Source organism: Amblyomma americanum, chromosome 5 (assembly GCF_052857255.1).
Source record: "Amblyomma americanum isolate KBUSLIRL-KWMA chromosome 5, ASM5285725v1, whole genome shotgun sequence".
Classification (NCBI taxonomy): Eukaryota; Metazoa; Arthropoda; class Arachnida; order Ixodida; family Ixodidae; genus Amblyomma; species Amblyomma americanum.
In genome coordinates, this window is record NC_135501.1 from 39010459 (window position 1) to 39026674 (window position 16216).

The window sequence follows — 16216 nt, forward strand, 5'->3', positions numbered from 1 at the left end:
TAACCGGAAATTGGGGAGGATAAAGCCTGTTTCCCCGGGGCGGCGGCGGGTCCGGTTTTTCTGGTCGTCACTCAAAGAGCATGGCTGGGTAATTGATGATGCCGCTGTCACGGGTCTCCGTCTACGCCGCGCCGTCGAACGTGGATCCTCGTAGCACACACGGAATGTCACACTCGCTCACCCTCCAGAAGAATGTTCTCCGAACATTTGAGTCCACGCAGCTCCCCTTGTCTTTCTGAATCGCCTCGCACAGTGCGTCCGACAAAACACTTTTCGCTGCACTCAACACCACTGCACAACACCATATGCCTCCGCTGTCAATACTGGCGTCTCCAGGGGCAGCACTGATCTTCTTTTACAGATAAACATGAAACTCAGCACCCAAGCCTCTCCTTTCTAATCCAAACTGGACGAAATAAATTTACCACAGTTACAAAGGAGCTCCCACTTCTAGCACGATCACGGCACAGACAAAAATATAGATAACGAAAGGAAGTAGGGCAGGTTCTGCATGCACTCCGCATGCTCTCCTGTGCAGGTGTTACTTAATGACAGAAAGGTTTAACTACCAACTCCGATAACTTAACACATAAGCACATAGCAATGTTATGAGCTGCGGCATTACACAATTCTAACCAGTTCACAACTCCGCTCTGTTTACGCCATTAGTCCGACTTAGCTTTCCGATTTCGCAGCGGATATCGGCCTTCATGAGTCATACTAAGTAAGTCTGTGCCCCTTTGTCTGCTTTGGGACTCGCGAGGGCTCGTGGCAGGAGCCTCTCCTGGCTTTATCTGCGCGGCAACCTGACGCGCTTCTTCTTCTAGCAATGCATGAAGTAAATCCGGTGGCATTCCGGCCGTCACCTCGGGCGCCTGCCGAACAAATGCAGGAGAGGGCGTTTCTTGCGAACTATCTGCGCGCTCCGCTTCACTTCTGTCCCCATCAAAATCCGCGCTTTCCCTTTCCTCATTTCGTGAATACTGAACCGGTGCCGACTTGAGGCGATTTGCGTGTATCCTTATCAAACGCCGGTTCACGTCTCGGACTCTGAAGTTTACCGGAGAAAGCTTCTCGAGAACCTCGCACGGTCCTCTCCACTTCGTCTGGAACTTACGAGCTAGCCCAATCTGCCTTTGGCAGTTTTCAATGTACACGCTGTCCCCCACATCAAACGGCGCGTCTCTAGCACTGCGATCGTGCACCTCCTTCCTGCGCTTCGCCGCTTTCTTTAAGGACTCCTTTGCGATGTCCCTCGCCACTTGCAAGCGCGATTCTAGCTCAACCTTATAGTCGTCCAGTGAAGCGTATGGGACACGACCGGGGCCCTCTGGCACTTCACTAGGCTGGTCCGGGTCTCGGCCGTAGAGAAGAAAGAATGGCGATTCGCCCGTGCTCTCGTGTGCTGCGGAATTGTAGGCAAGCATTGCATACGGGAGCCACAAGTCCCAGTCCCGCTGGTCGCGCGAAACAAAATGCGACAGGAACCCGGCCACGGTTTGGTTCAGTCGCTCCACCGCGCCGTTGCAAGCCGGATGGTACGGTGTTGTCTGCTTCTTAGCGATCTTAAGCAGCTCGCAAACTCTCCTCATTAGCTGCGACACGAAGTTCGTTCCCCGATCTGTCAAGAGTTGCCTCGGGGGTCCATGTCGGAGCACGATCTGTTCGACAAATGCTCTTGCAACCGTGTCTGCCTTCTGATCTGGGAGTGCTACCGCTTCCGCGTATTTTGAAAGGTGGTCGACAAATACTAAAATGTACTTGTTTCCGGAAGTGGTCGTGGGCAATGGGCCCATTATGTCCATACCTGTCCGCTCGAAGGGAGCCGAAACCTCAGGGAACGGCTGAATTGGAGCTGGTCTTCGTCCCTTGGGTGTTTTTCTTTCGAGACAGGAATGACACTTCGCACAGTAGTCTCTAACATCCTGTCGCATGCCACTCCAAAAGTACAAACGCTCCACACGCCTGCGTGTCTTCGCTACGCCAAAATGACCGGCGCATGGCGCATCGTGAAACGCGCGAAGAACCCTTTCTGTCCACGACCGAGGTATGACGACTCTCTCCCAAGCGGTTTTCTCTGGTCTCCCTTTCCTGGTTGGCCTCGTGAGCCGACACAGGGTGCCGTCTTTGTCAATGAAATAACCTAGCTGTTCGGGGTGAGACGGTGCGCCCTCTAAGCTTTCGATTATTCGCTTCAGGTCCGGATCTTTGCACTGCTCTGTGCGTAATTCGGCGGGGTCGACTACGGGGACAAACTCATCTATAGCTGCCACGGCAGCTGTGCGGCTGAGTGCATCAGCATTCAGATGCGTCTTTCCTGACTTGTGCTCAACTTCAAAGCAGTATTCCTGCAGGTGTAGATTCCATCTAGCGAGTCGCGAGCTAGGGTCCCTGACACTCATCACCCATTTCAGAGGATGGCAGTCTGTGACTAGCTTGAATTTGCGGCCGTAAAGGTAGCATCTGAAGTGCTTTACTGCCCAGACAACGGCGAGGCACTCCCTTTCCGTAGCTCCGTACTTTTGCTCTGTGGGGCTCAGCTGTCGGCTAGCAAAAGCAGCGGGATGTTCTTTGCCCTCGATAACCTGAGATAGCACGGCACCAACTGCGAACTTTGACGCATCTGTGGCCATAACGAAGGGCAAACAAAAATCCGGGTGGCGCAACAGCGGTGCACTCATTAGCTTCCTTTTCAGGGCCCCAAAAGCATTCTCCGCGTTTTCGTCCCAGCGAAAGGCGACATTTTTGGCTGTTAAGGCGGTGAGCGGCTTAGCGAGCTTGGCGAACTCCTCTATGTGCCTTCGGTAGTAACCGATCAGGCCGAGAAACTGCCGGACCTGGCGGACGCTAGTCGGGGATGGAAAATCCGAGACACACCTTAGTTTCTCCGGGTCCGGTCGCACGCCGTCAGCTGAAACAACGTGCCCGAGGTATTTCACCTCGTTTTTGAGGAATTGGCACTTAGAGGGCTTCAGTTTGAGACCCGCTGCTCTTAGTCGCACCAAAACCTGCTCAATATCGCGCAAATGGTTATCAAAACTGCCACTGTATATGATAATGTCATCCATATACACGAAGCACAGCCTCCCCAGAAGACCTGCCAGGATAACATCAGCGGTTCTCTGCCAGACAGCAGGGCTGTTGGCCAGACCCATCGGCATTCTTTTCCATTCATAGTGCCCTGAGGGCGTGTTGAATGCCGTTTTCTCGGCATCTGCCGGATCCATTGCTATCTGCCAGAATCCCGCCGCCATGTCCACTACCGTGAAGTACCTGGCAGAGCCCAGCTGAGAAAGCGTCTGCTGTATATTGGGGATGGGGTATGGATCGATGCGAGTTACGGCATTTAGTTTGCGGTAGTCCACTACCAATCGATACGAGCCATCTGGCTTTTCCACCAATAGTGCTGGTGCTCCCCAGGGTGACTTTGAGTGTTCGACAATGCCGCGATCAATCAGGTCCTGCACCTGCCGCTCCATCTCCTCACGTTGGGAGTAAGGAATCCTGTACGCACGCTGGTAAACGGGCGATGAAGTGCCGGTTTCTATCCTGTGCTTTATAACGCCACAGCAGCCCAAATCCAGGTTGGACACGGCGAATACCTCCGAGAAGTCGTTCAGCAAACCAGCCAGAGCCTCCCTCTCCCTGGATTTTACGTGAGAAAGATCGAACGACACCTTTGGAGCAGCCGAAGGACTAGCATGCTCTACAGTTGCGAGTACCGTATCGGTGGGCTCACGTTGCTCTATCGCAGAGGTGAAGAAAGCCAATGTTTTGTTCTTGGGAAGGCTCAGTGGCTGCTGGCTACAGTTAACCACCCGTAGGGGCACTCTGTGGGCGTCATTAACTGTCACGAGGCACGCGGCTGCCTTCAGGCCATTGCTGAGAGAGTCGACCGGCTCAAGCACTCCCACGGCGCCGCTCTCTACATCTGAAGGCACAAACGCGTACAAAATGTGCTCCGACCAAGGAAGGACGACCGCCTCCTCGACCAGCCGGACGGCAACCCGCGAATATACCTTCTCCAATGATCCCACTGTTTGACGGGTGTCAATATCGGTAATGCGAATCTCAGCCCCTCTCCTGTTCAAAAACGGAACTTTTGAGCCGCCCGCATTAACCTCTTCCTCAGAGAATGAGACTACTACCTTCCCTTTTCTCAAAAAATCCTGCCCTAATATACCTGACACTCCGTTTGGCAGAGACACCGTGTCCGGGCATACGTAGCAGGGGTGCTCCAATGCAATTCCGCCGAGAGAGAAGTGTAACCGGTAGAGTCCACTTATGCCAAGAGGATCCCCCGTTATGCCTACAAATTTGGTTGCCATACCACCAGACGCTTCAAACACCTCGCGGTCCCCCTTCCTTCGAAGCGTGTTAAAACTGCTCTCCTTAAGCAATGTCACCTTTGACCCCGTATCTATCAACAATTCCATACAACAACCATTTAACTTGCAACGCACAACAGGGCATGCCTCGTCGGCCACACAAACTACCACCACCTCATCATCTACTGCTCCCTCCCCACGCTCCTCAGGCTGGGGAGGACTAACTAGTTTTTTGACTCGGTATCTGGAGCCCCGCTGTAGGCTTGCTTAGGGCATGTCTCGCCTGCTTCTCTTTGTGGCTCCCCACGGCGCACGTTTTGGCAGAACCTGGCGATGTGTCCGCGACCCTGGCAAGCGAAGCATACGATTTCTTCAAAATCTCGCATACCGCGCCTGTAGCTTTGTGGCGGTCTCCGGTTTCCAGCGAATGAGCGCTGTTGAGCGCGCGCTTCAGCCTGGTGTTCTACCTGCTGAGATAGCAGCTGTTCTAAGCGATCTAATCGCTCTGTCAAGAGAGCAACCTCAGGGTTGAGCACCGCTCTCTCTATGACGCGTACTCTCGCTGCGGCTGTCGTTAACGCCTAATTTCGTTCCTCATCCAATGCGGCCTCCACGGCTTGGTCGAAATTGCTCGGCTTGCGCGAGAGCACGAACCGGCGCACGGGGTCTTGCAGACCAGCCACGAACAAAGCGGTCATTTCCTCTTTAAGTAGTTCCTCCGCGTATTTCTTCCTTAGCTGGTCTCCTTCCTCCTCCCTGCTTAACGTATCGCGTGCTAGGCGCTGAAGCCGCGACGCAAATGTTCGCACGTCCTCCCCTACCATCTGTTCGGCGTCACGGAACCTCTGTACCCGCACGTGACGTGGTTCAGTGTCGAAATGCTCAAACGCGAGCTTCTTAAATTCCGCAAATGATTTTGTGGATTTTACTTTTTCGTCTCGCCATGCAAAATCATGAGCAGCTCCTGCCATCTTACACCTCGCCATTCCCAGCATTTGAGCATCGGACCATCCCCCCATTTTCCCAATCTCTTCTAGCATGGAAAAGAAATCGCAGATTGGAACCCCTGTCTTATCTCCCGTAAACGTCGGAATGACGCTTCCTAATGCCAGCATGCTTGCTCCGAGCGACGGCGGTGGAGTGGGAGCTCCCTCAGATACAGTCATTTTTTTTTTCAAGCCCTCCAGTGCCTCAAGCCTCTCAAATGGGGGTAAAAGTCCCACAATCAGTCCCGTGATTCCCTTTTGATTACAATTTTGAAGTCATGAATGTCACAGCATTCAGAGGACATTTGCTTTTGAGACCCCTCTTCTGACACCAGTGTGATGACCCCCATAATGCGCAGGTCCACACGGGACGGAGAGGCAAAGAGACACCGTATGGCTCAGTTTAAACAAACAGGTATATTCAATAATTACACATGATTAAGATTATACATCAGAGGCTGGGGCGTCCGAGCTTACGTGCCGACGACTTCATGGGGGCGATGGAGTGGCTCCGGAGTTGGGCTCGAGCGGTTGCTGGCAGAAGCTGCACGCCGACGGGCTTCGGCGCTGAAGGCCCTCTTGGCAAACGATGTCGTCCTGAGCGTGCTTGCAGTAGAATTTCAATAGTCGTCCGTTTCTTCGAGGATGGTTCACAAACCCTTCCTCTAGTGTCGTTCGGCTTGGAAGATGAACAGGAGGCGAGCTTGTAGATGATGACAGCAGAGCATAATTTTACAACAGAACAAACTTTGCACTACTTTACTCATCGACCGGGCAGGTTAGTGCCTAAGTAGCATCACATTACATGCTAAGCATGGAGCCCAAGCTCAGACTGGACTGCATCCGTTTACATGTGCTTTTAAGCACTTGATTAACAAAGGACTAAGGGCGGTCATTTCCAGTGGCCCGCCCAAAGCATCAATTCTCCAATCCAAAAATACATGCGAGATGGGGACCACCCCTTTGGGTTGGGCTTAGCCTCGAACCCAGAGTCTGTTAACGATACAAACTAAATAAACAACAAAAACGCCACCACTCTCTCTCAAGTGAGAGTATACACAGGCTCTCTCTTCGGAGCTAATTCACTAGCGCCTGTCTTTCCACATTCTTGGCGAGTACTGCCTGTCCGCCATGACAGGTGTCCGTCGCGGCCCTTCTGGGAAGCTGTGGGTGCCTTCCCGGCGATAGCCCACGACAAAGGGGGGGAGGGAAAGAATGTCGTCTTCGCGGTATCGCATAGCGTCGGCTGTGGTACGGCGCGCTCTGGCCCGCTGACAGCTCCCTTGTCCTGGAATGTAACCGGAAATTGGGGAGGATAAAGCCTGTTTCCCCGGGGCGGCGGCGGGTCCGGTTTTTCTGGTCGTCACTCAAAGAGCATGGCTGGGTAATTGATGATGCCGTTGTCACGGGTCTCCGTCTACGCCGCGCCGTCGAACGTGGATCCTCGTAGCACACACGGAATGTCACAACAGTGCAATATAAAACATGAGTTGCTGTTTGCACCTTGTGTCGAGAGAGTGGTATATGAAGTACCCTTCACATGCGGAAAGAGTTATATAGTCCAAAATGGTAAATGTATAAACACACGGCTACGCCAACATAATTTGTCTTTAAAGGTGGCTCCTTCCTCTAATTTGGCCCTGCATTACAGAGACAGCGAACTTAACCATTCTAACCCGTTGGAAAAAAATGCATGTGTACCTCTGTTCAATAGTACCAAAATTCTGCATAGGCATTCCAATCAGCTAACAAGGGAATTATCTGAGGCATTTAATATTCACAAAAACTCCGACATGTGCGTCAGCACACCGTCTGTTGTCATCCACGATTGTGAAATTCGGTATCTTAATTCAACACAGTGATTCGTTTTGTCATTCTGAGGGTAGGCGCATGCGCTGCTGGCTGCCTTGTGTGAGCTACTTAACCTTATGTGTTTTTTCCAATAAACTTCAGTTGATAGCAGCGCAGGTCCTTCCTTTTTCTTTCTCTTGGCTTCCCCCGTAGCAGCGCTTTCGAAGGTTATAAAATTCTGGGATTTCTCTATCACCAGACTGATAATGTGCTGACAAGGAGTCGGTACAAACCAGACCTTTACTGGCCGCTTTGCTACGGAAATCGTAACCGGACAATCCTCCTCCTAATAATGGCGGTAATTGTCCAGGCGTGTTACATGTGACATTACAATGTGCCTCGCACCCGTGCTGCTTTCATTATTTCATTTCATAGTATTTCATTGAAAGCGACGGCTCATTGACCTGATGTTTGGGCGCAGCGGTCTTAGAAGCGGAAAGTGGGCTGAGCTGCACTCATTTGAAACATAAAGCTAAAGTCTGTGCACCAAGCCGACTTTTAGTGAGAAAGCAAGCAGGGAGTCATACTCTCAAGTCTTATGGCTGTATAAAAGGAATTCCATAAGGCACGTACGGGTATGTAGTTGGGTGTGCATACAGGTGAGCATGGGATTAAGTAAGGATTGCGCATCACGTTTTTGCTCATGAAGCGCATTGTCTGCAACCGCAACAGCGGAATTATAACGTAAAAATAGGACATTTTTTCCATCTGTCCTTTCATACAGCAAATTCCAGAAAAAGCTAACAAGACGCAAACTTCGCACGCACTCATACTTGCCTAATAGAACTGGCGTAAGCAGCGGGAAGGTGGAACGTCCAGATAAGAGTTTAGTATTGTTTCAAGTTATTCCGCTGCATATATACGTCTTCCTTCAAGCAGTAAACTGACTTTGGGACATTGCTTAGCATACTTAACTTTCATCCTAAGTATCCTTTCGTATTAATGACAAATAGGTTTCTCACGGCTGCGATTTGACGTGCGCTCCTCATTGGACTAGCGTATCCTCGAGCAGGACCTTCGGCCGCTCCCAGCTCGGAAAGCTCGTACGGACTTTTGTCAGCAGCAAAGGCTGAGACTGGCTCAGGAGCGCCCTCCCGAGATGGAGCAGAAGCTGGACCTGGAGCAGAAGCCGAAGGCGGAGCCGAAGCCGGAGCAGGAGTCGAAGCCAGAGCCGAAGCAGGAGCCGCATCCGTTGCCTGCAGGGCTCTGTTCAAATCAGGCGAAGCTCTTCCTGCACGGCCGCTACTGGATTTTCGTGACCCTTTGGATTTCTTGCGACTGTGTGGCGAAGACGTCCCGCTGGCTTCAGCGGCGCTGAATGCAGTCCAAGAAAAATAAAAAAAACACAAAAACTTTTTAATAAAATTGGAGGATCTGGCTTTTATATGTTATGTTCACGTGGAACATCTGTTTATACCTACACCTTTGTATCGGGCGAAGGAGACGTCGAAATGACTTCTCTCTGGACTGTCGCAAATAGGTTCCGCTGCCGCTTCCATCATGCTAGCGCGGTGTGCAAGGCATGCGAATAAACATAGCGACGCCCAAGAATACCTTATTGCTAAGGTCGGTGCCTAATCTAAGAAACAGCTGACCTACTATTGTTCGCTCCGGTTGGCCACTGTTTCTCAATGACCAATCAAAGCAACCAGCAGCAAACAATAGTGATTTAATGCGTAACGTAAAGCCAAACATAGTGTTCGAAATATCCCATATTTGAGTGCACGCCTTGGTGACTCAATGAATATTGCCGCTTGCCCATCGGATAGCAGACGACGAGGACAAAATGGGCCAGTCGGCGAGTCAGCCATCTTGTGCATTCTCCGCTGTGCAATTCTGGTCTTGTGCCAGTGCAACGGCCGCAAGCCGTCGTTGCATTTTCTGGTGGAGGTGCCGCTGGGTAAATTCCGACTCCTACCCCGCGAGGGCTGCCCATGAACGTGAATTTGACTCCGGTCCACCGCAATGCAAGCCGCCGACTCCAAGATCGGTCACAAGAATTCGGATCCTTATCCTCTACGACCAGACCTCCAGTCGGCATGCACAGGGCGGACGCCGCTACTACGGCTAGCAACGGGAGCTCACCCACTCACTTCCTGGTTCTTCAGCCGCGAACGCCACCGACCTACCATGGCGAGATGTTCGAGTACGCGGAGGACTGGCTCAACCAATTCGAACGCGTCGCCAGGTACAACGGCTCGGATGCGGAGCGGAAGCTCCACTATGTTCACTTCCCTCTTTGCGGCTGGGCGCAGACGTGGTATGAGAATCACAACGCAACGCTACTTTCATGGGGCCGGTTTCGTGGCCAGCTGCTGGCGGCCTACGCCAAAATGGCCGTCTGGAACGAGCCGAGTTGCGCTGCAGTTTAGAAACCAGCGACCGGATGAGAGCGTCGCGGTGTATTATGAAGACATGACCCGCCTGTTCAAAAGGGCGGATCAGAACATGCCGGAGGACAAGTGCGCCACCTGATGCATGGCATCAAGCAAAAAAAATATTCGCTGGGCTTCTGCGTAACCCACCTGGCACCACTGCGGAATTTCTAGCGGAGGCCACCACCGTCGAAAACACCCTGCAACGACGCGCTCGCTACTACAACCGCGACGTGAACACCTTGTCCGCAGCCGCCTTTGAGTCCGACTACAGCGGTTTCGTCGACGCCCTGCGGGAGCTCGTCAGAGAAGAGCTGCGCCAGATGCATCTCCGTGCTCAGATGCCGACGCCGCAGTTACACTCGTTAGTGGAAGTTATGCGAGACGAAGTGATGCAGGCGGTCCCTCAACCGGTTGCGCCTGTTGCCCTACCACCGGCACCTATTTCGCAGACGTACACGCATCGTTACTCCGGAAGAACGGCGGCCTTAGCTCTTCCAGCGCTAACTCACTTGCGTTCCAGCCAAGCTCCTCTCATGTCCCTCTGCTGGCCGAAGCACTACTCCGGAGGAATGGTCTGTGGCGGGCACCTGACCACTGGCTCCTTTGTTACCACTGCGCGAAGCTGGCCATATGTTGCGGCAGTGTCCTTATCGCCGAGCTGGCATTCGTGGCTAACATCCGAGGGCCCCTTGCCAAGGCAATGGTGAATGCCCACGCGAAATCGAGGATTACCTGTCGACGTACCGTAGCCACCCTGATCTTCCTCCTCCTGAGTATCGCGCACCAACCTTAACCGCTACCGTTCGCCGAGACCCCGTCGGGAAAACTAGAACCAGCGGCCTGCGGAGGTGAGGTCACTGACGAGCGAACTGTCGAACATCCTTCATCGCGTTTACGACCAAATGACGACCTTAAAACGAGGACGCGTGAAAATAACACGGATACGTAGCTTCGGTCGCTATCGAAGATGTCGCAAGTACAACTTTGGTCGATACGGGAGCGGACTATTTGGTCGTGAGCAAAGGGCTGGCAACGAAAGGTAAGAAATTTTTAACCGTGTGGTCAGGACCTCAGATTCGCACGGCTGGGGGCATGTAATTACGCGTGCTGGCCCGTGTACTGAGAGGGTTGCAATCCACGGATTCGTCTATAGATTTGTGACTTTGCGTTCCTACCTCACTTCTCGCGCGACCTCATACTAGGTCTGTACTTCTTGCAAGCTAATGGCGCCGTTATCAATCTTTAAGAGCCGCGCGTGACGTTTTCACCGACCCAAGTCATTGCGCAAACCGACAGAGACGACTCCGGGCTGTCAGCCTTACGTGTTGCTACTGACTACGTGACGGTGCCACCGGGGTGCAGCATAATGGTACTAGTGCAAAGCGACTCACCCGGAGACCACGATGTTCTGGCGAACAGAAACTTGAGCCTTCTACTCGAGAAGGGGATCTGCGTAGCAAGAGGGCTTGCTTGCTTACGGAATCACTGGGCGACACTCCTGCTTACCAATTTCGGAACCTAGTTTCAGCCCATTACGAACGGAACTGCTGTCGCATATGTTACCGACTTTATTGACCCTACTCCTCACTCGACCTTAAAACTGGCTACTGGCAGATCAAAGTGATGGAAAGGGACAGCGAGAAAAGAGCGGTCGTGACTCGTGACGGCACTTATGATTTTAACGTGCTGCCCTTCGGCCTGTAATCCGCGCCAGCAACCTTCCAACGCATGGACACCGTTCTCTCTGGATTGAAACGACAGGCGTGCCTAGTGCACCTTGACGATGTCAACATTTTTGCTTCTAGCTTCGAGGAGCACCTCAACCGGCTGATAATGGTGCTACAGGCGCTCCGTTCGGCACAGTTGACGACAAAAGCACAGAAATGCCACTTTTGTTTCCAGGAGCTTCGTTTTCTTGGTGACGTGATAAGCGCGGAGGGCGTTCGTCTAAACCCCGAGAAGACCGCTGCTGTGGCACAGTTCCCGCGCCCGAAAGACAAAAAGTCCGTTCGAAGGTTTTTGGGCCTGTGTGCCTACTACTGGCGTTTCGTCGAAAACTTTTCAAGAAATGCCGAGCCTCTTACACTGCTTATCAGAGATAATGTCCCTTTTGCATACACCGAGATTCACCACCGAAATATCAAATATTTCCACCAAAATCCATACCGATGCCAGTAACCTTGGCCTTGGCGCATTCTCGTTCAGTGCCAAGATCAACATGAGAAAGTTATACCATACGCTAGTCACTCCCTCTCGAAAGCAGAGGCAAATTACTCCACCACAGAGAAGGAATGCCTTGCGGTAGTCTGGGATCAGCAAGTTTCGACCTTATCTGTATGGTCGCCCGTTTCGAGCTGTGGGTGATCACCATTCGTTATGCTGGCTTTGCAACCTCAAAGACCCCTCGGGTTGGCTTGCGAGATGGAGCCTCCGGCTCCAAGAATAAGACATCACAGTTGTCTACAAGTCCGGTCGTAACCACAATGATGCCTGCTGTTGGTCGCGTGCACCTGCTGATGTTTCCCCGCCTGACACCGAGGACGACTTCCCGTTTTCTGCTGTCGTCACGTCGTCCGATATAGCCTAGCATCAATGGACTGACCCTTAGGTACGCCCGCTCATCGAGCATCTCGATGGCCTTGACTTTAATTTTCCACGGGCTTCCGTCCGCAGTTTGCGCTCGTACAGCCTCCGAGATCACATCCTGTACAAGAGGAACTTCGCACATAACAAGGAAACCTTTCTTCTGGTGGTGCCATCCGAACTCAGTCCAGAAATCTTGCCCGCCTGCCACGATGAACCTTCGGCCGGCCATTTGGATGCCACCCGAACATTCGCACGCATCCGTGCGAAATACTATTGGCCCAAGTTGCTGTCTTCAGTCCACCACTACGTGAAGACGTGCCGCGACTGCCGGCGGCGAAAGACGCCGCCCGTGAAACCTGATTTCTCCAATCCATGCCACCGCATACAGCACCTTTCCAACTAGTGGGCATAGACTGGATGGGCCCATTCCCAGTATTGTCATCGGCGAACAAATGGATTGGTGCAGCGACAGACTACTTGACCCTGTACGCAGACACAGCCGCTGCCCGCGCTACAGTGACCGAAGTAGTTCAGTTTTTTTTGTAACATCCATAGTCTTGCGTCATGGTGCACCATCGGTCGTCATATCAATGCCTTTACGTTGCCTTTGGGTCGACCTTTACAGCTGACCTAATGCGGGCTTTCTTCAAGCTTACTCACACCTGTCACAGGAAGAACCCGGCTTATCATCCGCAAACAAATAGACTGACTAAACGCTTTAGCCGAACGCTTGCAGACATGCTCTCGATGTACGCCGATGCTGAACATCGCACATGGGATGAAGTTCTCCCGTATGCAACCTTTGCCTACAATACGACAGAGCAGCTGGTTCATTACAGCTGGTCTATGGACGTCGTGTCGCAACTATGCTGGACGCCATGCTACCCGCTGGTCAGATAGATGATGACACCGACGCCTCTGCTGACGTCGACACATTCGTCCAGCGGGCTGAAGAAGCCCGCCAGCTCGCAAGATGCCGGATTCAACGCCAGCAACACCTCGGCGCTGGTCGCTGCAACCTCAGACGCCGAGACGTTCGGTATGAACCCGGCAATTCTGTGTGGGTTTGGACACCTGTGCGCCATCAAGGGCTGTCCGAGAAGCTACTCCGCCGCTACTTCGGTCCATGGGAGGCAGTTCGACGTCTTAGTGACGTCACCTACGAAGTTGTACCGCGGGAATCGAGATCCTTAGCACGGCGGCGCCAACCGACTGAGACTGTCCACGTGGTGCGCATGAAACCTTATCAGCACAGGCTGCAACTAGCTGTGTTGCCAGCTTAACTGTAGGCTATGCCCTCCGCTCCCCATGGTGCGCAGTACTTTACCACCTTGACCTTCTGTTCGTTGCCGGCGTCGGGACGCCGCTTTGAAGGAGGAAGTAATGCCGCGTCGCCCATGGGATAGTACACGACGAGAACAAAATGGGCCTGTGGGCAAGTCAGCCATCTTGAGCATTCTTCTCCGCCGTGCTTCTCATTTTGTGCCAGTTACACTGTTGCAAGCCTTTGTTACAATATTGTGCTCTGGCGGTTGTTGCGTCTACTGCGGTGGCTGTGGCAGGAGTTTGAAGGCTAAATGCAGCAGGGTCTGTATGCTAAAATTTAGGTGCATGCTAATAATTTATACACGCTGTTAAAGATAGCCCGATTTCTACCCAGCAGCCCGATTAAGAGGCATCACTCTTGCTATGGCATGGAAAAAATCAGTCAGCATTTTGAATGGTTGTCTGGATGGAAGTGAGGGGGGTACTTAGAAGAACTATGCAATAAATTAATTGAGATTACGTAAAGCAGACGAGAGATAGGCATTTCATCACTCGTAACCCCAACGCAAGAATTTTTAAGCTAGCATCAATAACAACGAAGATATAGACGATTAAAAATTACGCTCCACCTCTCCCCCCTCAACTCATACACGCGGGGCACCAGACAAAAATAAAGAGGTCTGGGACTGGGCACCGCCTTTGAATACGTCATCAGAAGACGTTAGCTTTGCAACTTCCGGTTGTCGCTCCTAGCACCCCAGCTGCAGCGTCGGCAGCGTGGCGGCACCTCTCCGGTCTCTCTTCGCCTTCCTGGATTGCGGCGCTCGTCGGGTTTCTTTGTCGTGTGTTGTAGTTGGCAGTAATAAACCCGGACCTCGAGGCGCGACTGCTCGCTCTTAGAGCCGTGATGGGCATCAAGCCCTATGTGTACCCACGAAGAGCCGTGCGAGTGGCTCCGGAACTCCCGACAGGAGGAGGTGGCAGAGGAAAATTGAAACCATATGCGCGAAAGCAATGCCCTGGCCCGCGCTTGCCCGAGAGGGTCGCGCGGCGGCCCGAGCAGACGATTTTCACGGCTACCGGCTGTGTGCCCGCGATGTCGTGGCTGCCGTGGCTCCATCTAATGACAGCGTGTGGTAGCCTGGCGACGTCATGGGTAGTGTGACGTCTTTCTTCCACGATTTTAGTTCCAAAATCTGTCACTACGAGCACACCAATAGGCCCGCGAATTAAAAAAAAAACTTTTTTTGATTTATAAGAAATTGCCGGCTCAGTTCCGAAGACTTATACTTGGTGTGAATGCTGATTAGCATCATTTCTAAACGTAGAAAACATTTTAAAGCGGCTTTGAATTCTTTGCATAGTCCCTTTAAAGAAGGTAGTTTGGCTGTACCGACGGGTGCCGTAGTAACTGAGCCCGAATATCACCCGATGAAGCCACTAATGAAGCTTGCGACACATGGCGACCATTCAGAAATTTTGCGCTGGAGGAACCAGCCTCTTCTCTATTTTCTCAGTTTTCCTGTGCGCGTCTTTTGGCTGGTTTGTTTTTTTTCTGACCACAATGCACGAACTAGCCCAACAGCATGTGCTACACTGGAGCTCATCAGAAGCAAGAACACGAGAAGAAATAACGAAATGACTACTGTGAAGTGTATGAAATACGTTCATGAAATATCACATTGACAGCAAAGCGAGCAAGACTATTAACTGGAAAATACAGCATGGTTGGTGGCGCTAATCCCCCCCCCCCCCCCCCCCCAGATGCCGCTTTTACTTCGTTGAATATGGTGCGATGTGCAATCGTGGAATAAATTGCGGGGAGCATAGGATCAGATAACTCAGTCACTGTCGACAAGAACAGTTCAAGCTCGGGAGGAAACGGACAGCATTTTATCCCTGCACAGCCGCAGATGCCGCGACGTGCCATGAGAGGCAGGTCAGCAAGTAACCTGGACGAAAGGGGTTCTTGTCTCTTAAATTAAATTGTTAGCATATATAATCTACCCTCAGTCAACAGAACCGGCAGCCCGTGCTGCTGATTTAAGAATATCAAAGTTAACCAGAGTGTGACAGAGCCGGCGATGCACTTCTCCGTACCAGAGGTGCCCCACCTCCCGTATATGCTATAGTCCCGGGTTTCCTGTGGGCTGAGCTCGTTGAGCGCTTCAGCTGTGCTGTTATACTTCACAGGAGCACTGATCCCAATCGAAACTCCCTCAGTGAATGTTCTTTTCTTCTTCGTGACATGTTACTCACTTGTCGCTGTTCGGAGACACGTCGCCTGAGATCCTTGGGCGCTTCTTGGAGAACCTCTTGTGATGCCTCCTGTGCCCGCTGCGCGTGTTAACTGAGGTGGTGCCGGCCGCGGCGATTGAATCAGCAGGAGTCTCGTCCGCATTCTTTTCTGTCGACTCCATGGCCCAGAACTCCTGCGAGTAGGCCGGTCAAGGCTTAAAAATATAATGTGGAATGCGTTCAGGTCCACCCGACCTAGGTTGATGACGCCTCAGGGCGGAGCTCATTCGCTGAAACTTCGCTCTCTTTTTCTTTTGTTCAGCGCGACTGACGCCCGGGTGGTGTAATCTTGACTGGTGGAGCTCGTGAGCAGCGATTCGAGATCACCGAAAGGAAGCCATGAATGATTATACGTTATGATTTTAATGACGCGCACAAAATTGACTTATCTTGATGAGGTCGGTAGCTTGCACAGGACAGGGTAGGGGAATTGGAGGGATATGTCAGAGGCCGTTATAATGCAGTGGGCGTAGTCAGGACGGTGAAGAAGAAGATGATGATGATGATGAGTACTTTCGCTTTC

The 16216-nt window shown here is 52.2% G+C and overlaps 1 protein-coding gene across 1 annotated transcript in view; it reads right to left on the minus strand.

Annotated features, from left to right (window-relative positions):
- Positions 1–15928, minus strand: part of LOC144134644 (uncharacterized) — a 33560-nt gene extending 17632 nt beyond the window's left edge. Inside the window, exons 1-2 of the mRNA XM_077667510.1 lie at positions 15655–15928; positions 8128–8479 (exon numbers count right to left, since the gene is read on the minus strand). Coding sequence (XP_077523636.1) covers positions 8128–8479; positions 15655–15815 — 513 coding nt within the window. The 5' untranslated portion in view covers positions 15816–15928. The remainder of the gene's footprint in view (positions 1–8127; positions 8480–15654) is intronic.
- Positions 15929–16216: the final 288 nt, after the last annotated feature.